This window comes from Ceratotherium simum, chromosome 17 (assembly GCF_057802395.1).
Source record: "Ceratotherium simum simum isolate JZ-2026a chromosome 17, ASM5780239v1, whole genome shotgun sequence".
Classification (NCBI taxonomy): domain Eukaryota; kingdom Metazoa; phylum Chordata; class Mammalia; order Perissodactyla; family Rhinocerotidae; genus Ceratotherium; species Ceratotherium simum.
This window is the reverse complement of record NC_141916.1, coordinates 58,553,176-58,576,485: the sequence shown is the minus strand read 5'-3', so window position 1 is coordinate 58,576,485 and position 23,310 is coordinate 58,553,176. Positions and strand designations below refer to the sequence as shown.

At 34.9% G+C, this 23,310-nt stretch overlaps 1 protein-coding gene across 10 annotated transcripts in view; it reads right to left on the bottom strand.

Moving 5' to 3' along the window:
• The window catches only part of WNK1 (WNK lysine deficient protein kinase 1), a 167,252-nt gene that overhangs the window by 78,448 nt on the left and 65,494 nt on the right, over positions 1–23,310 (bottom strand). For all 10 annotated transcript variants that reach the window (XM_087442939.1, XM_087442940.1, XM_087442931.1 and 7 more), the window contains exons 2-4: positions 22,005–22,177; positions 9,172–9,392; positions 6,878–7,035 (exon numbers count right to left, since the gene is read on the bottom strand). In XM_087442939.1, the coding sequence (XP_087299065.1) occupies positions 6,878–7,035; positions 9,172–9,392; positions 22,005–22,177 (552 nt within the window). The remainder of the gene's footprint in view (positions 1–6,877; positions 7,036–9,171; positions 9,393–22,004; positions 22,178–23,310) is intronic.

Here is a 23,310-nt window from a genome sequence, read left to right as displayed (position 1 = left end):
GGGGAAACAGCCCAAATGTCCATCAACGGGTGAATGGATAAACAAATTGTGGTATATATTACTCAGCCTTGAAAAGGAATGAATTACTGATAATCCTACAACATGGATGAACCCTGAAAACACTATGCTAATTGAAAGAAGCTGGTTACAAAAGACCACATACTACATGATTCCATTTATACGCAATGTCCAGAATAGTGAAATCTACAGAGACAGGAATAGATCAGTGGTAGCTTAGGGCTGGGGGGATGTGGGTATAGCGGATGACAGCCAAAGGGTATAGGATTTCTTTTTCAGATGATGAAATTATTCTAAAATGACTGTGGTGATGGTTGCACATACTCGTGAATATACTAAAAACCACTGAATTGTTCACTTTAAGTGGGTAAATTATATGGCATATGAAATATCTCAATAAAGCTGTTTAAAAAACCTAAATGTAGATTTCTGGTGAGCATATACAATAAAAAAGAAAAATCATTCCTAATCAATACTCTGACCCAGCACATTATGTCACACAGAGAATAAATCAATCAATAAAATCCCCAAAGGGTCTATAAAATTTAATAAAAGCCATAAGCACAAAATATTAGATTAAAAAATTTATAAAAGTCACTAAAGGATAGAAAGCAGATTTTAGAACTACTAAAAGCCTATGACTTGATTATGTAGAAAATTCATACTTATAAGTGTCAAGAGCTAGATACTTAGCTGCACAAGAAATAATTTGTTGCATATTTCCTATTTAATTGAAAAGCTGAAGGAATAAAACAAAGTCAAATTCTTTTAAAAAGTCCTAATAACAGATTTTGGAAATTTATGCAAACAACGCATTTGAGCCTTATTAAACTAACCAAAGCTAATTATTACTACTATCCTCCCAATCTTTCGTGGCAGAAACCCTTATGTGTCAAATCATTCTAAAATATCAAGAATCTATTGAGATAGAAGATATTTCAGAGATCATCTAGTTACATGTCTAATACAATAAATTTATTTTTAAATTTTTTCAAATGTATCTTCTTATACAATTTCAACACATTGCTCTTCACAACAACCTTAGTAGGCCTGGCAGTTATGATGACCATTATCAGATGTGGAAATTAAGGCTCAGAGGTAATTTGCCTGAAGTCACATAACAGAGACATCTTTTACTCTTTAGTAACATTGCTCATACAGAATGTTGATCTATAAACTTACTTTGATTCATAGCAACTTTTGTTATCTTTTCCTCAGGTTTGAATCTATTAGCTTGTATCTTCTCCCTCATTACTTGGTTACTTATTCTACTATAAAAAAATCAGACTGCTTTGGTATCTAGTCATGCAGTTCAGGCAAAAAGAATGAATTCGTGCCACAACACACCTAGTTCAGCTTCTCAATCTTAATCTTCCATCTACTCTAGACATGAACCTTGTTATCACACTAATAGAGTTATCAACTGTTTTCATGCATGTGAATGTAAGCTCCATGTGAGAAGGGACTTTTTAACCTCATTACTTGGTGTATCCTCGGTACATAGTATAGTGCTTGGTCACAGTTTATAATGAATAAAAGTATTCACAAACAGATGAAATCTGTCAAGTGGACAGGATACCAAATAAGTAATATTTCTCCCATGAAGCCTCACTCACTTGTGTCAACATACCTCACCATAGTCTACTCTTCAAACATTGGTATACAGAATTCAGAATATAGAAAACTGAGGACTAATAAAGCATTTTAAGCTATTATAGTTTATCACAAGGAATACGTAAGTCATAGATGAGAATTGCTCTTTTATACTTACATACACAAGTACAAACAATGAATTCATTGTTTACACAGTAATGTGTATCAATGCTAAAAAGCAATTCTGGAAGCTTGGTGCTGTTTCCCAATTATTATTTCCTGGTCAGTTCAAAATTCCATAGATGTTATTTTTAAGCCTTTACCACCTTTAAAGGTCATCTTTCATTCTACACCCCAGAGAAGATGACTTAATTCATATTTCACAGAAAATAACCAGGACCTACTCCTAGCACCTGTACCAGGTACTGTGCTAAGCAACCTGTAGGGGAGTATTAGTATCTTTCTTTTATAGAGAAATTAAGCGACTTGCTCAAATGAAGTTTATTTTATTTTATTTTTTCCCCAAATCCCCAGGAGATAGTTGTATGTCATAGCTGCACATCCTTCTAGTTGCTCTATGTGGGACGCGGGCTCAGCATGGCCAGAGAAGCGGTGCGTCAGTGCGCGCTCGGGATCCGAACCTGGGCCGCCAGCAGTGGAGCGCGCGCATCCAACCACTAAGCCACGGGGCCAGCCCAAGTGACTTGCTCAAGATCATATAATAAGAATAAGAGAAGGGAATGTGAACCCAAGACTGCACCCCCAAAACCCATCTTAATATCTTACCTCATCTCAAGAAAAAACGTCCTTCTTAAGGTTTACCATATGCCTTGCTCCAGATCCCACTGAATCCTGGCTATTGCTCTATCAATTACCCCCCTACTACTGTAATTTCAACCTTTCTCTTTTCCTCTTGCTACTTCCAAAAGCCTATAAACAAATGGAGGTCTCTTTCATCTTTGAAACATAACAATACAACAGCAGCAAAAAACACTTATAAGGAGACACTAGTTCCTCTTAATTACAGACCCCTAAGTCTTTGCTCTGAGATGAGAGACAGGATTTTGGAGCAGGAAAAACCAATTAGTGATCCATTCTTGTCCCTTCCTTCCAACCACAAAACAACATCCTCACCCTATTTGATCAATTTGCCTTTCCTGTAATTGTACTATGGTGCTCACCACCTCAGTGTTCAAGTACACACTATTCTCATTTCTTAGAATGCTCACTATTATTCCCCATTCTCTCTTTTTGCCAGTTCCGTCTCCATTATAATACTCATCATACTGTAATTACAACTGTTTGCTTATACATTTATCCTCCATATTGGAGCTAGTTTTCTGAAGACAGAGAATATGAATGTTATTCATCTTTAATTACCTGGTGTCAAGCTCTGGACCTGGCACACAGCAGGGATTCAGAAAATGTTGCATATATTTGCATTTGAGATTTATATTTGGGATAGTGCTAGGGATAAGGATTCATTTCATATTTAAACAGAAATACTTTATAGAGGTAAGATTACAAATTTTAAAGAAGAATATAAATCAGTAAAAATAATAAACAGCAAGCACTTATATAGTGCTTATTATATGCTAAGCACTATTTTAAATGCTTTACATTAATTCAATTTTTGAACTTATAAGTAAAATAATCAATTACAAATAAAATTCTATGATTCAGATCAATTGAGAAGCTCAGCTCAGAAAAGGCAAAGATCATTATGCAGTAGAGCCAATCAGATAAAATTTCATCAGGGAAGTTTGTTAAGTACAGTATAAAGTGTTTTTTTTCTTTTAATTTTATTTATTTATTTATTTTCCCCCCAAAGCCCCAGTAGATAGTTGTATGTCATAGTTGCACGTCCTTCTAGTTGCTGTATGTGGGACGCGGCCTCAGCATGGCCAGAGAAGCGGTGCGTCGGTGTGCGCCCGGGATCTGAACCCTGGCTGCCAGCAGCGGAGCGCACGCACTTAACCGCTAAGCCACGGGGCCGGCCCATTAAGTACAGTATAAAGATCAACGGGATAGCAGAAGAGCATGTAGAGAAAGCAAATAGCATGCACAAATGGATGGATAGCAATAAAGGAAAGGATGTGGCATATGTTAAGATAATAAAGAGGACTGGCTTGACTAAAAAAAGTGTTTAGATGAAGATGAGGCATAGCAAAAGATAATTTAAGAATTTGTACATGCTTTGATAAGAAAACTGGTACCATATAACATAAGTTCCTTATACCAGGAAGAGACAGCAAGAAAGTTCAACTAGTTTAAGTGAAGCAGAAAAACAAATTTATAATGTAAACTACTCCTGGAAGATAGTGTAAGGAAGATGTGAAATCAGAATTCTGACAATGGGAATGAAGAAGACCTGCATCTTCTAAGAGTTATTCTGAACCAAGAATCTGATAAACTGGAAGGAGTGAGTAAAAAAAACAAGGAGTCTAATATACTTCTTGAGGTTTCAAGATTTCTAAATAAAATAAAGGGGGAAATCATCCAGTAAATAGCCCACCCCACACCCAAAGAATAAAAGGGAAAATTATTATGCATTGGGGAAGAAATGGGAATAATAATAAAAGACCTGAACTTGGAATACTGATATCAAACTCTAAGAGGCAAAGCAGATGAGCTTTCTAAGGGTAAAACTGTAGACCAGTGATAAGGATAATTATCATAATTATCTGAAGGCTAAACAAACTACATTTCTCCTGTCCCCACTCAGCCTGAGTTAAGGATCAATGCTTTAGAAAGCCCTATCATGGATTAGAAACTGGGGTGGGTGGGTATTGAAAAGAGGCTGATAAATATAACAGTAAGGCCTCAGGACAGAGACTTGGAGACAATAATAATAATTGATAGAATACTACTGCAGCTATAAAGCCAAGAATAACTTGAGTAATGCTTCTTTCTACACAAACACCCTAATGCTTATCATTCACACTGAATTAAATAAATTAACTGTCCAAAGTAGCTCCACACACATCATATAGCAGAATCACATACAAACACACACAAAAAAGACATTAAAGGAATAGTCACAGCAATTATAATTAATTAGGTAATCAAAGATTTCTCCCAAGCCTTTTGTGAAGATGTAAAACTAATTTGGTCTACCTAAAGCTAAATGTTTCCCATCTGTTTTTAGAAATATACTAAATTACCATTCTAATCAGCTATCAAAATCTAAATAAGCAATTTATAATCACATCTAATATACCAAAATTCAATGAAATTGCGTCACTAAAAATAGGTTAACTAGAGGGCCTGCCCGGTGGCACAGTGGTTAAGTGCGCGTGCTCTGCTTCAGCAGCCCGGAGTTCGCAGGTTCGGCTCCAGGGCGCGCACTGACGCACTGCTTGTCAAGCCATGTTGTGGTGGCGTCCCATATAAAGTAGAGGAAGATGGGCACGGATGTTAGCCCAGGGCCAATCTTCCTCAGCAAAAAAGAGGAGGATTGGCATTGGATGTTAGCTCAGGGTTGCTCTTCCTCACCAAAAAAAAAAGGTTAACTAGATACCATGTGCCTCTTGATGTAATATAATACGAAATACACAGCACCACGTATTAAGTATTCTTGCAAAAAAATTTAAACTAAATTCTATCAATCCTTTGGAACAGTGGGTCTCAAACCTGTTTCTCTCAGGACCCCTTTACGTTCTTAAAAATTACTGAGGATCCCAAAGGGCTTTTGTTTATGTATTATATCTATTGATATTTACCATGTTAGAAATTAAAACTGAGAAAGTTTTAAAATATTTAATTCATGAAAAATTATAATAATGAACCTATTAGTATGTTAATAATATATAACCTTTAAAATAAAAAACTCAATATTTTCCAAAACAAAAAAAACTCAGAAGTTTGGTATGGTTTTACATTTTTGTAATCTTTTAATATATGGCTTAAGAGAAGACAAGTAGATTCTCATATCTGCTTCTGCATTTAATCTGCTGCAATATCATACATCATTTAGCTTCTGGAAAACTACATACACTCTTGTATGAATGAGTGAAAAAGACAAAATTATTTTTACATCATTGACATCCTCCCAACTACTTTAAGGTAAATTTCTGTTTACAGAAATATGGAAGATAGAATAAAAGCTAAATGACATCATAAGGAAGCAAATCAATAAATACAGAATGTATTCCTTAAAACACTTCATCTAATTTCTTCAACAAATCAATAGAACACAGAAAAAGAAAGTGGGGGCAATAGTTCTAGATTAAGAGACAAAAACAAAATACCTTCTGTGGACCTTGATGAGCCCCATTTTGAACACTGACTATAAACAGACATCTCTGAAACACTGGGGGAAACAGCTGAATAGATTAGGGTATGAGATGATCTAGAAATTGTTAATTTTTTTCAAGGGTATGATATGGTTATATAAGAAAAGATCTGTATTTTTTAGAGAAGCATAATTAAGTACATAGTGGTAAAATGAAACAAAGAAATAGAGAAAGAGGACAGATGATGCAAGTGTAGTAAAAGTGGTCCTAATATTCATGCTGCATTGAATAAACGGGAATTCACTGTAATATTCTTGTTACTTTTGTATATGTTTGAACTTCTTCATAATAGAAAAAGTTCCAAAAATATTCAATGGAATTACTTGGCTTAACTTTTATGCCATTGTTGAAAGCCTCCACATTCTTACAGTAAATTTCTTTTAGTGCTTTATTATTATGGATCTAACAACTATGTTTCACGTTTAAATTGGATAACTCTAGAAAATATCTCTTTTGGCAGCAGAGATGAACCACCATGTGTAATTTAAACTGGAGTAAAGTTTTAATTTATATTTCAACACTATGGGTACTTACAAATGATTTAATAAATTAATAAATCACTTTTAAGCCATTCAGGGAAAGTCTATGAACAAAGCAGCTTCAGTTAGGAGTGTTACTTTTAACTCAGATAATAAGCTTTATGGCGGGAGAGAATGAGAACTCAGATGAATAAACAGGGGGTTGAAAAGTAGGTAATGAGAGTATTTTTAAACATAATATATCTCATAATAAAGGTTTAAATAAGTGCAGGGAGGGTCCAGGATAAAATGATGCTTCTTTGATCTTTACCTCTCACTGTATCTTTTGCTCTCCCTATATCATGAGCAATAAAATACCTCAAAAATCCCTCTCCCCCAACAGCTCAGTATGTTTTCTACTATTGTTTCCTTTTGCATGGTTTGACGTTATCCAGCTTGGGAGTCTTTCTTAGATGTAACCTAAGCTCACCAATCAGTTAGGGGAAGACTTACACTGGTCACTCGACGGTAGATCTGTGCAGCATTTTGGCACTCTGAGTAAGGGTATTCAGATGTGGCCATCTCAAGCATGCACATCCCAAAAGCATAAACGTCAACGGATTCATCATATTTCTCTTCATACATCTCAGGGGCCATGAACTCCGGGGTACCTTAAATTAAAACAACAATTCAGACTTAATATGAGCAGAAGCTGCAGACATCACTTACCAGTGGGGAGAAGCAGAGGGAGTTGACCTGCAAGAGAGAAGAAAGTGGAAGAGAGGAAGAAAGAACGAACGAATGAAAGAATGAAAGGAAGAAAATGGGGGGGTGGGGAGAGGAAATCTTAGTCAGATTTAATATCTTATAGATCTGCCGCAAGGCCTTCATAAGAAACTGGAACAGGGTCAAGCGTCTATTTATTTACTGTTTCAAATGGATTACTGTTATACAACACCAAAATAGAGCCTTGGCTAAGAGATCAACTAATATAACTGATATTGAAAACATATGGAAGGAAAAGGTAAGAGACTAGCAAGGAGCAAAGTAGATATAATGGCATCTACCTGTAAGATAGGATGATGGGTTAAAAAACATCAAACTACTTGTCTGCCCCCTACCGTATGGTAGCTGTAAGGTTAACATTTATAGCTAGTCTCTTGCCATTAACATTCCATCTGATCATTTTCACTTTTAAGGAGGTCTTGCAGTGGAAAACTCAATATTCAATATATTTTTTAAAATAATAAAATAAAGTATAATTGTCTGTAAAGGTCACTCACCAGAGCCCTTTTCTTCATATACTTACCATTCCACCTGTAGTATACAAATAAGCCTACTGCAGGTACAAGAAATATAGTGAGGGACATCCTACAGGCAAAAAACAAATACACACACACACACACACACACACACACACAACCCAAATACAGACTGAATTATGAGCACAGAGTGCATGATCCCACAGACCAGGTTTTCAATGTTTCCAAAGGAATTAAGTCTGGATACTTTGAATTATAGGATATTTCCAAGCAGAGGCTTGCACACTGTGATTTAAACAAAAAAAGAAAAAAAAAAACAAATTCTCTTGTGCCAGAGATTTTTAAGATGCTAAAGACAATCAAAGAAATGTTTCCTGTAAGGAAGGCAAAAAAGAAATTCAGCTTTAAATAACTTTTCCCATTCTTCTTGTTAATCTATTGTAAGGAAACAGAAAAACAGCATTCCAAGCTCAAGTTACATAATATTCCAAGGAGCATACTATTTTATAAGGATGTGCAAATTACTGGTGTTCTATGCTTTATTAATACATAGGATTCTAGCCCACTTAAAAATTGTTTTCTTGTTGTTGTCATCATCACCTTTTGGGGAGAGTACAGTGTTTATGAAGATTTCAAGTTTTCAAATTGTTATATCCTCTTCAGAGAGTGAAAGCTTATCAAAATAATAAGCATTAAATTATTTTTCCAGCTGCAACTCTCTAACATATAGTTAAAAGTCTGAAAGGACAGCCTTGTTCTTTAGATCAGTGATTCTCAACAGGGGGCGATTTTGCCACCCAAGGGGATATTTAGCAATGTCCAGAGATATTTTTGGTCGTAACAACTAGCAGGAGGTGGACAGCGGGTGTGCTACTGCCATCTAGACACTGGCATCTAGCGAGCAGAGGCCAAGGATGTTGCTAAATACTCATATAATGCACAAGATGGTCCTTACAACAAAGAATCGTCTAACCCAAAATGTCAATAGTAAAGAGGTCGAAAAACCCTGTTTAAGATATATCATATCTTCTGAAGAGTAGGACTAAGAAAAAAGTTGATAAAACCAAATTTTCAGAATGAACTGTCATATTTTCACATTTAAAAATAATGTTTCAATAGGCAAATATTTTTGAATATACATATATATCCAACAGACATTTTTAGAAATTAAACTACACATAAATTCTATTTCTCTTATAAGAAAGAAACACCCTATACCTATTATATAAATTAAGTATATAATACTAATAAGTATCAACAGCATGACCCAGTAAGATTGATAGTTACACAAGGTTTTGTCAACAAAGTTCAACTTACTTCTCTTCATATAACTTTATAAAACATCAATAGTTTTAAAGATGATTCTAGAAACATAAATATAGAGAACTCTACATCTTATAAGTAGAACTAACTGATCGCTTCCTGGGTTCAAACTATGAATTTTTGAAGGTTTATTTCACGTAATAAAAGCTCTGACAGGATCAGGTTTCTAAATAAAAAGAACGTCAGAAGTCAGTTAGGCTGCAAGGTACACCTGAAACATACCTATCACGCTCTTGGCAAAAGAAGCCCTCTTCAGGGTTGCCAGACCTAGGTCTCCAATCTTGACTGAGCCTGTAGGGCCAGTGATAAAGATGTTGTCACACTTAAGATCTCGGTGAATAATAGGTGGAGTTCTAGTATGAAGAAACTGAAGTCCTTTAAGGATCTGACGGCACCAGCTTCTTAGAACTTTGATCTTCATCACCTTAAACCTTTTCAGGTACCTAGAAAAGGCAAGGTATACACCAAAAAGGTTATCAATGATGTGAGTTTACCGCTTTTAAGAATTCCATTAAATTCTAGCATATCTAAGATGGGAATATCAAATTAAGAATATTAAGATTCAGTAACTTGAAAGGTTAAGTGATACGTTCAGTGAGGTTAAAGGGGAAAGGATAATAGGTGGTCGGTAAGCAAATTCTGGTAACAGCACAAAAAATGAATTCCTTCAAATTAGATCACTATTAAAATGACTTAAAAGTTAAGTAGAGTTTGACTTCTGATAAATGATAGGGCAATTCTTACTGGACACAGATAATATGAACTCTAGAAAAAATATATACAAAACAACTACTTGAAGGCTTTGGAGAGCAATCAAAATCAGGCATAAATTGGAAGGGAGTTCACACAAGGAAAAAGGAAAAGCACTGCTTGAATTTCCTACTATCTATAACTTGTCAGCTGAAGGAAGGCTCCAGTTTGACTATGCAGGTCAGCTCACACCTGGATAGAAACCTGTAGCCTTATTAGCTGAGGAATATGAGGACAGAGTTCGAGATGACCATAGCATCCAGAATAGTGCTGTCCAACAGAACTTTCTGCAATGATAGTCTGTCCAATACAGTATCCACTAGACAAACGTGAATATTTATATTTAAATGTAGATTAATTAAAATAAAAAATTCCATTTCCCAGCCGCACTAGCCACATTTCAAGTGCTCGACAGCCGCCTGGGGCAGGTGGCTACCATTTCAGACAGTGCAGATTATAGAACATTTCCATCACCACAGAAAGTTCTCTTGGACAGCAGAAATCTAGAAAGTGAAGGAGGGAAATCCCAGAAAGGAGATGTGCAAGGGGAGCCCCAAATTCTGCAAATTTACTTTGCCCAAATCTCTGGTTGACCTCTAAGATATGTACATGTGGGGCAGATTCCAAGTAGCACCAGCTAATGCTAAAAGAACAGAACAGAGATTTCTGATGCTACCCACTGCAAGGAAAATAAAGTTTGGGGATTGAGTTCAGATGCATATTTTACCTGGAAATAATCAGAAAAAAAATGAAGAACACTTAAAATGGTAAATATAAAAGATTACATTTTCCTCTAACTTTAAAATACATATGACTATTTACAGGAAAATTTCTAACATTGTATTATAGGGTCTATAATATATATAAATGTAACATATATGAAAACTACAGCATCAAGAACAAGTATTAGGGATAAATGGAACTATATTTGTGCAGGGTTTCTTTATTTTACATGAAACTGTATGGTATCAATCCTAAGCGTGTAAAAAAAAAAAAGTTAAATGCAATCTCTAGAGCAACAGCTTAAAAACAAAACAAAACAAAGAGGTTTAAGTACAAAGCTAATACAGGAACTAAAATGAAATTCTACTTCATTTGGGTGGGGTAATTAAAGAAAACTAATGGTGAAAGTTGGGTTATGGTTTAAAAAAAAATCCAAACATAGTTACCTCTGGAGGGTGAAGGAAAGACTGCCTAGGAAAAGGCATGAGGGCATTTACTGAGATGATGGAAGTGTTATATATCTTAACAGTTTTGATTACGTGAGTGAATGACTTTGTCAAAACTCACTGAATGATACAATTATGATTTATACTTTTTACCATATGTAAATTTTACTGGAAGGAAAAACAAAGCATAAAAATACCGGAACTTCATAGAAATGCATACTGAAGTGTTTACAGGTGAAGCATACTGATGTCTGCATGTTATTTTATCTTTTTATTTTTTTTTTGCGGAAGACTGGTCCTGAGCTAACATCTGTTGCCCATCTTCCTCCTTTTTTCTTCCTTTTTTCTCCCCAAAGCCCCAGTAGATAGTTGTATGTCATAGTTATACATCCTTCTAGTTGCTCTATGTGGGACGCTGCCTCAGCATGGCTTCATGAGCAGTGTGTAGGTGCACACCCAGGATCTGAATAAGCAAATGTCGGGCCACTAATGTGGAGCATTTGAACTTAACTGCTACGCCATCTGGCCAGCCCCTGCAACTTATTTTAGAATGAATAAAATTAAGATAGATTGATAAATGGATGATTAGATGGACATATGTGATAAAGCAAATGTAGCAAAAGTTTAGTAAATTATAGAATCTAGCTAGTGAGGATGTGTGTGTTCACTGTATAATTCTTTCAACTTTTCTGTATAATTGAAAATTATTATTATTATTATTTTTTGTAAGGAAGATCAGCTCTGTGCTAACATCTGCCAATCCTCCTTTTTTTTTTGTTTTTTTGCTGAAGAAGACTGGCCCTGGGCTAACATCCGTGCCCATCTTCCTCCACTTTATATGGGACACCACCACAGCATGGCTTTCCAAGCGGTGCATGCCCAGGATCCGAACCGGTGAACCCCAGGCCGCCGCAGTGGAGCGCACGCACTTACTACTTGCACCACCGGGCCGGCCCCTGTATAATTGAAAATTTTTATAATAAAATGTTGGGAAAAAGTTGAGGCTGGCTTGTATCACTTTCACATCTATAAAATGATGAAGTACATAAAATATAATAATATTACTGTATATTAACCTTACTAAATTTGTTTAGAATCACTGAAATTTTCTATGTAAACGATTACATAATCTGCAAACAAGGGCAGTTTTATTCCTTCCTTTCCAACCTTAATGTCTTTTACTAGTTTTCCCATTTTTTAAGCCTTATTGCAATGTGTGGGCCCTCTAGAACAATACCAAATGCAAGCGGTAAAAACAGACATCCTTGCTTTGTTCCTAATCTCAAGGGAAAACAGCAGGTATGATGCTATTAGCTATAGCTTTTTCATGGATGTTCTTTATCAGTTTGAGGAAGTTCCCTACTATTCCTAGTTTGCTAAGAGTTTTTACTCATAATAGATGTTAAATTGTCAAATGCTTTTTCCATATATATTGAGATCATCATATGGTTTTTCTCTTTTATTCTGTTATTGTGAATAATATTGACTTATTCAATGTTAAACCAACTCTAAGATTCTGGGATAAACCCTATTTGGTACTGATGTATTGTGATTGTTGGCTTCAATTTGCTATTATTTTTAAAGGATTTTTGTACCTATATTCATGATGGACATTGCTCTATAAATTTCTTTTGCTATAATATCTTAGGTTTTGATATTAGTGTTATGTTGGCTTCATAAAATGAACTAGCACTGATTCTTCTGCCTCTATTTTTTGAGAAAATTCAACAGATTGGATTTTCCCATTTTTTAAATTACGATAAAATACATATAATGCAAAATCTACCATTTTTAAGTGGTATTAAGTATATTCATATTATTGTGCAATCATCCCCACCATCCATCTCCAGAACTCTTTTCATCTTGCAAAACTGAACCTCCATACCCACTAAATAATAACTCCCTATTCCCCCTTCCCCTCAGGCCCTGGCAACCACCATTCTACTTTCTGTCTCTATGAATTTGACAACTCTAGGTTCCTCATATATAGTGGAATCATATAGTATTTGTCCTTTTGTGACTGGCTTATTTCACTTAGCAATATTGTCCTCAAGGTTCATTCATGGTGTAGCATGTGTTAGAATTTCCTTCCCTTTTAAGGCTGAAAAATATTCCACTGTACATATATATCACATTTTGCTTATCCATTCTTCCACTGATGGACATGTGGGTTGCATCTACCTTTTAGCTATTGTGAATAATGCTGCTATGAACACGGGTATACAAATATCTCTTTGAGACCCTGCTTTCAGTTCTTTCGGGTGTACATAGACTCACAAGTGGAACTGTTGGATCATATGGTAATTCTATTTTTTTAATTGAGATATAATTGACATATTAGTTTCAGATGTACAACATAGTGATTCGAAATTTGTATATATTGCAAAATGATGACCACAAAAAGTCTAGTTAACATCCATTGGCAGACAGTTATAAATTTTTTTTCTTATGATGAGAACTTTTAAGATATCTTCTCTAACTAACTTTCAAATATAAAATACAGTATTATTAACTATAGTCACCATGCTGTACATTACATCCCCAGGACTTATTTATTTTATAACTAGAAGTTTGTACCTTTTGACTACCTTCACCCATTTCACTCACCGCCCACCTCTGGCAACCACCAATCTACTCTCTGTATCTATGACCTTGTTTTTTCTCTTAAAAGATTCCACATATAAGTGAGATCATACAGTATTTGTCTTTGTCTGTCTGACTTATTTCACTTAGCATAATACCCTCAAGGTCCATCCACATGGTTCCAAATGGCAAGATTTCCTTCTTTTTTATGGCTGAATAATATTCCATGTATATATATACACATACCTTAATTTCTTTATCCACTCATCCAGTGATGGACACTTAGGTTACTTCCATGTCTTGGCTATTGTAAATAACGCTGCTATGAACACGGGAGTACATATACCTTTTTGAGTTAGTATTTTCATATCCTTCAGGATAAACACCCAGAAGTAGAACTGCTGGATCATATGGTACTTCTAATTTTAATTTTTTCCAGACTGCTTTCCCTAGTGGCTACACCAATTTACATTCCCACCAACAGTGCACAATGGTTCCCTTTTCTCCACATCTTCACCACCACACTTGTTATTTCCTGTCTTTTTGATAACAGCCATTCTAACAGTCATGAGGTGGTATCTCATTGTGGTTTTGATTTGTGTTTCCCTAATGACTAGTGATGGTGAGCATCTTTTCATGTGTATTCGCCATTTGTATATCTTCTCTGGAGAAAGGTCTGTTCAAGTCCTTTGTCCATTTTTGAATTGGGCTGTTTACTTTTATGTTGTTGAGTTTTGGGAGTTCTCTATACATTCTAGATATTAATCCCTTCTATACATTCTAGATATTAATCCCTTTTGAGTTATATGATTTGCAAATATTTTCTCCCATTCTGTGGGTTGCCTTTTTACTGTTGATAATATCTTCTGATGCACAAAAGTTTCAAATTATCATGAAGTCCAATTTTAAACACGCTGGATTGTAAAATATTTGATATGGCATACATTTCAAGCAATGCTAATAACCAAAGTCACTTCCACTTTTGGTGGAGAGTATTAAGTTTTTCTTTCTATTGATGAGGATATTGAGCCCAAGGTAACACAACTATTACAAGACAGAGATGGCAACTGAATTCTTAAGCTTGGGCTACTGCTACTGCCTGACTAGCAACTCTACCTCTAAAGCTGTTATGTATACTACCATCAGATAAGTCTTTATAAAGGAATGCTAATATAGTCCCTGGCACATCGTAGGTACTCAACTGTTTTCTGAATTATTCAATGCATTGTAACACTGCTAGATCATGATCAAAACCTTTCCAATGGTTCCCTACTACCCTTAATTAAAGCAGAAACTAATCTTTTGCCATGCATTCAAATCTCTCTTGTATATAGATATATATATACACACAACAGAATATTATTCAGTCATAAAAAAGAGGGAGATCTTACCATTTGCGACAACATGGATGGACCTTGAGGGTACTATGTTAAGTGAAATAGACAGAGAAAGACAAATACGGTATGATCTCATTTATATGTGGAATCTAAAAAAGAACAAAAAACCCAAAACTCATAGATCTAGAGGACAGATTGGTGGTTGCCAGAGGTGGGGGTGGGAGGTGGACGAAATGGGTGAAGGGGATCAAAAGGTACAAACTTCCAATTATGAAATAAACAAGTCATGGAGATGCAATGTGTAACATGGTGACTATAGTTAATAATACTTTACTGCATATATTTGAAAGTTGCTAAAAGAGCAGATCTTAAAAGTTCTCATCACACGGGAAAAAAATTCTGAAACTATGTATGGTGACAGGTGATTGCAGTGATCATTCCACAATATATACAAATATCAAATCATTATGTTGTACACCTGAAACTAATATAATGTTGTATGCCAATTATACTTCAACCAAAAAAATTTTTTTAATTGAAAATAATATAGGGGCTGGCCCTGTGGCATAGCGGTTAAGTGCGTGCGCCTGGCTGCTGGTGGCCTGGGTTCGGATCCCGGGCACGCACTGATGCACCACTTGTCTAGGCCATGCTCTGGTGGTGTCCCATATAACGTGGAGGAAGATAGGCACAGATGTTAGCCCAGGGCCAGTCTTCCTCAGCAAAAAGAGGAGGATTGGCATGGATGTTAGCTCAGGGCTGATATTCCTCACACACACACACACACACACACAAAATTACACACATACTTTGACTCACATTTCACTTTTAGAACCCCTAATCTACAGAAAAAAATAAAGACACAGGTATAGGCATGATTACTGTGGCATTGTTTGTAAGAAGAGAATGTGGACAAGAAGAGATCCAATTTGCCCCATACAACCACAAATGGGACATTTGCAAAGTCAGAGAAGCTAAATATGGTGAGAATAATAAGTGGTGCTAAAAATAGGAATATTAGTTAAAACCCACCACAACCAAACTAGGAAAATGACAACCAAGCAATATCAATGCAGAAAAGACATAATTAACTAATTACTATATATATTACATACAAATGAACGAATGATCTCCCTGATACAGCATTTCCAAGTCCTTCATTACAGCTGACTCATGTACAAGCACTTTGAAGAAAAGCCTAAGTAGTTGAAAAGACCCACCACTATAACCATAGCTCCTCATCAGCTTTTCAGTGCTAAAATATTTAATATAAACTGACAACTTGTGATTAAGTGGGGGTAATTATAGTACCTAATCCACAAAATTGGAAGATTAAATGCTAACAACAATGGCTGCACAATATTACAGCATAGGAAATGATAGCTCAATAAACATAGAATATTAATAAACAGAGAGAAATTACAAAAAGGAACCAAATGGAAATTTTGGAGCTGAAAAATATAATAACTGAAATAAAAAATTCACTAAAGGGTTTTAACAGCACATTTGAAGACGCAAAAGAAAGAAGCTGCAAACCTGAAGACAGGTCAATTGCAATTATACAGTCTGAGGAACAGAAAGAAAAAAGAGTAAAGAAAAATCAAAAGAGTCTATGAGACCTGTGAGATACCACACCAAGCTGATCTACATACACATAAAGGGAATCCCAAGTAAAATGAGAGAAAGGAGCAGAAAGAATATTTGATAAAATAATGACCAAAAACTTTCCAAATTTGATAAAAGACATGAATCTACACATCCAAGAAGCTTAACAAACTCCAATAAAGATAAATTCAATGGAATTCACAATGAGACACATTACATTCAAACTGTTGAAAGACAAAGACAGAGAGAATCTTGAAAGCAGCAAGAGAGAAGCAACTTGTCAGACCAAGAGAAATCCTCAATAAGCTCATCAGCCAATTTCTCAGCAGAAACCATGGAGGCGAGAAGGCAGAGGAATGCCATATTTAAAGTGCTGAAAGAAAAAAACCCTGTCAACCAAGAATTTTATATTCAGCAAAATTATTCTTCAAAAATGAAGATGAAATTCAAGACATTCCCAGATAAACAAAAGCCGAGAGAGTTCGTTATTAGTACATGTGCCCTACAAGAAATGCTAAAGCAAGTTCTTCAGGCTAAAATGAAAGAACACTAGACAGTAACTTGAAGCCATAAAAAGAAATAAAGTCTCTGGTAAAGGTAACTACATAGCTAAATATAAAAGCCAGCATCAATATATTTTTAGTTTGTAACTTCTCTGTTCATTTCCTACATGATTTAAAAGACAAATGCATAAAATAATAATTATAAATCTGCATTAATGGGAACACAACGTACAAAGATGTAATGTGTGACAATGAAAACATGAGGAAGGCAAAGCTGTACAGGAGCACAGATTTTGAAGGTTATTGCAGCTAAGTTGGTATCAATTCAAACTAGACTGTTAGAAATTTATGATATTAATTGTAATCCCCAAGGTAACCAATACGAAAATATCTAAAAATATACACAAAGGAAATGGGAAATCAAAATGGCACACTACAAAAATCAATTAAATATAAAAGAAAACAGTAATGGAGGAGATGAGGAACAAAAAAGGTATTGAGAAATACAAAAAGCAAATAGCAAAATGGCAGAAGGGCTTCCTTATCACTAATTACTTCAAATATAAATGGATTAAGCTCTTTAATCAAAAGACAGTAGGATAGAAATATATATATATATATGCGCTGTCTACAAGAGACTCACTTTAGAGCCAAGGACCCACGTAGGTTGAAAATGAAAAAACAGAGAAAGACAGTCCATGCAAATAATAACCAGAGGAGGGTGAGGTGGCTATATTAATATCAGACAAAACAGACTAAGTCAAAAACTGATACAAGAGATAAAGAATATCATATATTGATAAAAGGGTCCATTAATCAAGAAGATATAACAATTATAAACATATACACATCAAACAACAGAGCACCCAAATACATGAAACAAATATTGACAGAACTGAAGGGAGGAATATATAGTTCTGTAGTAATAGTTGGAGACTTCAATAACCCACTTTCAATAATGGATAGAACACATAGAGGGAAGATAATTAAGGTTACAGAGGATTTGAACAACACTATAAACCACTTAGACCTAACAGAAATATATGGTACATGACACCCAACAACAGCTGAATACATATTCTTCTCAAGTGCACATGGAACATTTCCTCAAGAAACCTCCCAACAAAGAAAAGGCCAGGACTAAATGGCTTCAGTGGTGAGTTCTACCAAACATTTAAAGAAGAATTAACACTAATTCTTCTCCAACTCTTCCAAAAAGTAGAAAAGGAGGAAATGCTTCATAAGTCATTCTATGAGGCCAGTATTGCCCTGATACCCAAGACATCACAAGAAAAGAAAACTACATACCAATGTTTCTTACAAATATAGATGCAAAAATCCTCAACAAAATATTAGCTAACTGAATCCAACAGCATAGTAAAAGAATTATAAAAGTAAAAGGATTATAAACCATGACCAAGTGGGATTTATCCATGAAATGCAAGAGCAGTTGTTAAGAAAATCAATCAACATAATACACCACATTAATAAAACAAAGGGAAAAAAATGATCATCTCACTTGATGTGGAAAAAGCATTAGACAAAATCCAACACCTTTCCATGATGAAAATACTCAAACTAGGAATAGTAGAGAATATATTCAATATGATAAAGAGCATTTGTGAAAAACCCACAGCTAACATCATACTCAATGGTGAAACATTGAAAGCTTTTCCATTAAGATTAGGAATACAACAAGGATAACGAATGCTATTCAACATTGTACTAGAAATTCTAGCCAGTGTAATTAGGCAAGAAAAAGAAATTAAGGTGTCCAAATTGGAAAGGCAGAAGTAAAACTATCTCTATTTGAAGATGACATGATCCTATACATAGAAAATCCCAAAGAATATACACCCACACCCCCCAGAGTTAATAAAAGAACTCAGCAAAGTTGCAAGAGTACAAGATCAACACACACAAATCAGTTGTGTTGTATACACCAACAATTAACAATTTGAAAAGGAAATTAAAAAAACAATTATATTTGCAACAGCATCTAAAAGAATAAAATACCCAGGAATAAATTTAAACAAGGAAGTGAAAGATTTATGACTGAAAACTAGAAAACACTGTTGAAAGAAATGAAAGCAGGCTTAAATAAAATGAAGACATCTCATGTTCATGGATTGGAACACTTAATATAGTGAAGATGGCAATATTACCTACAGTGACCTACGGATTCAATGTATCTACAGATACATTTGATTATATCTACAGATACAACCAAAATTCTATCAGCCTTTTTGCAGAAATGGAAAGCTAATCCTCAAATTTATATGGAATTGCAAGGGGCCCCAAATAGCCAAAACAATATAAGAGTAGATATGTAGACAAATGGAATGGTATTGAGAGTCCAGAAATAAACCCATACATCTATGATTAAATGATTTTTGACAGAGGTGCCAAGACCATTCAATAGGGAAAGAATAGTCTCTTCAACAAATGGTGCTGGGACAACTGGACAACCACATGCAGCAGAATGAAATACACAAAAGTTAACTCAAAATGGAACAACAACCTGAATATAAGACCTAACCCTATAAAACTCTTAGAAGAAAACATAGGGGTAAATGTGCATGACCTTGGTTTTGGCAATGGATTCTTAGATATAACACCAAAAGCACAAGCAGCAAGAAAAAATAAATAAATTGGACATCAAAATTAAAAACTTTGTGCATCATAGGACATTATCTGGGAAATGAAATGACAGTTTTTTTGCAAAATCATGTATCTGATAAGGGTTTAGCTTGTAGAAATATATAAAGAACTCTTATAACTCAACAACAAAAAGATAAATAACCCAATTAAAAATTGGGCAAAGGACTTGAATAGACATTTCTCCAAAGATATATAAATGGCCAAAGATATAAAAAACACATAACAAGATGTTCAACACTTGGTTGAACTCATTATGATTTCACTAGAGAAATGCAAATCGAAACCACAACGAGATACCACATCATACCCAGCAGGATGACTACTAAAAAAACAAAAAACAAACAAATAAACAAAAACGCAAGCGTTGGCAAGGATGTGGAGAAATTGGGACCCTTATACATTGCTGGTGGGAATATAAAATGGTTCAGCCACTATGGAAAACAGTTTAGAGGTTCCTCAAAAAGTTAAACATAGAATTACCATATGACTCAGCAATTCCACTCATAGGTATATATCCAAAAGAAATCAAAACAGATACTCAAACACTTGTACACAAATGTTCATAGCAGCACTATTCACTATAGCCAAAAGGAAATAGCCCAAATATCTATCAATAAATGAATGGATAAACAAATTGTGGTATATCCACAAAACGAAATATTATTTAATCATAAAAAGAAATGAAGTACTGATACATGCTACAAAATGAACCTTGAAAATATGCTAAGTGAAAAAAGACTAACACAAAAGGCCACAAATTTTATGATTCCATTTATATGAAACATCTTGATTAGATAAATCCATAGAGACACAAAGCAGTGGCTGTCAAGGGCTGGCGCAAGAGGGGAATGGGGAATTGTTTAATGGGTTTTAGTTTTGCAAGATGAAGAGTTCTGGAGATTGGTTGCACAGCAGTGTGAAAGTACTTAACATTACTGAACTGTACACCTAAAACTAATTAAGATGGTAAATTTTATATGTTTTTTACCACAGAAAAAAACATCCAATCCATAAATCCTAGAGATCCGCTAGTCCAACCCCTTATTTTACACATAGAGAACTGAGGCCCAGAGAATGGGAACAGCTTGCTCCAAATCACAGTTGGTCAGAGGTAGAGCTGGGAGCAGAACTCATGGCTCCTACTCTAAGTCTAGCACTCTTTCCACTACACCCTCTTGCCGCCTTAGCTCTGAAGCTCAGAAACTATAACAATGATGGGAAAAGAGAATTTTAAACCTAAAAAGAAAAATGACTAAGAACTTAGATTGTGTGCAGTTAAAGAGTAAATACAATGAGTGGGAAGGGGAATGGGGAGTAACTGCTTAATGGGTATAGGGTATTCTTTTGAGGTGATGAAAATATTTAGGAACTTGAACAGATATACACACCACTACTACCACACAATTCTCCTTAATTCATTCAAATATTTATCAAGTTTCTGGCACAGTGCTAGAGGGTACAGTCTAGTGAAAGAAACAGACGTGATAACAAGAAGCCTAAATGACTAAGAAAAAGTGTTGCCATAAATATTAGTGAAGTTCGGTGGGGCAATTAGAATCTCCAGGGGGGGAAATAATCTGTTGGCTTTTCAACATGTTAATCTTGAGAATCCAAGAGCACATACAAGTGACTATATCCAGGAGATACAAGACTATGTTTCAAAGATCTGGGATTAATCAGCTCAGTAGTATTAACTAAAGAAAGTAATCAAGAATAAATATACACCACAGAGACAATTTTTAAAAATCCAGTTCCTCCACAATAAAAAATTTACACTATATAACTTACACTAGTTTCCTCTCTGAGTACAAACAGATACTCTAAGAGACCTGGGATTCCAAAGGCATACTTCAACTCTTATCTAAAAACTCTTTATAATAGGGAATAGGGAATTGCTGCATTTGACCTGTCTATATTCCCGAAAAGGAGGATAGGTCTAGTTGTTTTTGCTTCAATTTCTGATGCTATGGGAAATGGAATTATCTAGTGATAATTTTCACAATACAATTTGCATTTGATACAAGAGCTGCCGAAATGCAGCAAAAACTGCCCTACACAAGGTGATAAAACAGATGAAGCTTCTCAATAAGCTTCAACCTTCTTAATAAACTTCAACCTCATTTTAACCACTAGAGGGCTACCTTGTCATCTCAATTCTCATCCCTTAGCCAATAAATTTTAGAAACGCCAAGCACCATGACTTAAAAGAACTATGTTTATTCTGCAATAACTTCTCATTTTAATACTTACCAATAAATAATTATAAAATCATTCTATACACCAGAGGACTTTGTGGGCAGGAAAATGTGCTAATATACTAATGTTTGGAGAGATTGTTCCCTCCTTAGTATGCTGGGCAACAAAAGCAGGACTGATAAGGCCTAAAATAAGAAAACTTAACTTCTCTCATACTTCTTGGTCAGCTTTTATAATATTGATGGACTTACGTTTTAAGTGTTCCAGATGTCATAAGTTCAGTCACCAAAACAATGCACTTCTTTCCCTTTACTGTGGATTCCCAGGAATCATAGAATCGAACAATATTGGGATGCTGAAGACCCTTTAACATTTCAGCCTCTTCTTTAAATCTCTGCCTCTCAGACTTTGTTAACTTTCGATCCTAAAATCAGAAATCAAAACAAAATGTGGTTTAAAATAATAAAACACCAAGTCACACAGTTAAATTTAGACGCTAAACATGTACTAAATTATAACGATTAATAGTGTTAAAATAAAACAGGAACACTGTAACACTGAAGTTACTAATAACTAGTAATTTCATCAGCCTGTCATATGAGGGAGAACAGGTTCAAGTGTAAATAAGAAAACTTTGGATTATAAAGTCACGCTTGAGATTTAGTATCTTTACTGTCTGTGCCTCAGACACAGTCATGTTTTTTACATGCAGTTAACTTACCACTTCCAAAATAAGTTTTATTGCTAGAGATACACAATTTAATAACATGGAACAATTATGGGCTTTGGAGGCAGAAAGATCTAAATATAAATTCCAGTTCTCTCTTTGCTTTAATTAGAATTTCCTTTATGAATAAATACCTTCACAGGACTGTTGTAAGAATTAAATAATCTACTAGGTATGCTTTCATCACATGTTTAAAGTGCCTGGCACTTCCTAAGTTAACTGACTTCTTATCTGAGATGAACTGGGGAAAAGCACTAAATTAAGTGCTTTTTATTAGGGAACAACAAATTAGTTGTTCTTCCCTTGACAAGGTCCCATATATACAAACTCGGAATTGTCCTGTAAATTAAAATTGAAACTATCTCTGTCATATTAATATTTTGTCAATGTATGTAATACATATTTTAACAAAATATTCCAGGCATAAAATAATGTGTCCATCATATGGTTAAATAATTAAACATTACGGACATAATTTAAAGCCCTCTGTGTAACTAGATTGTCCTTCCTATCACTACTGCTTACCCTTGAATTTGAACATACCATTCCCATATGGGTTTTTATACTTTATATGAAATGTTATAATTTCATAAAATGATATTATACAGTATGTATTCTTTGGAAGCTTGCTTTTTTCACTCAATATTGTTTGAGATCACCCATGATGGTATTCAAAGGAGACATTACAAGATATGTACCATATTACTGTAACTCAGCTTCATTATCACTGCTATGCAGTTATTCATTGTCTGAATATATAACAATTTATATAATCTCCTACTGATGAATCTTTATGGGCTGTTCGCCATTTTTTGCCACTACAATACTGC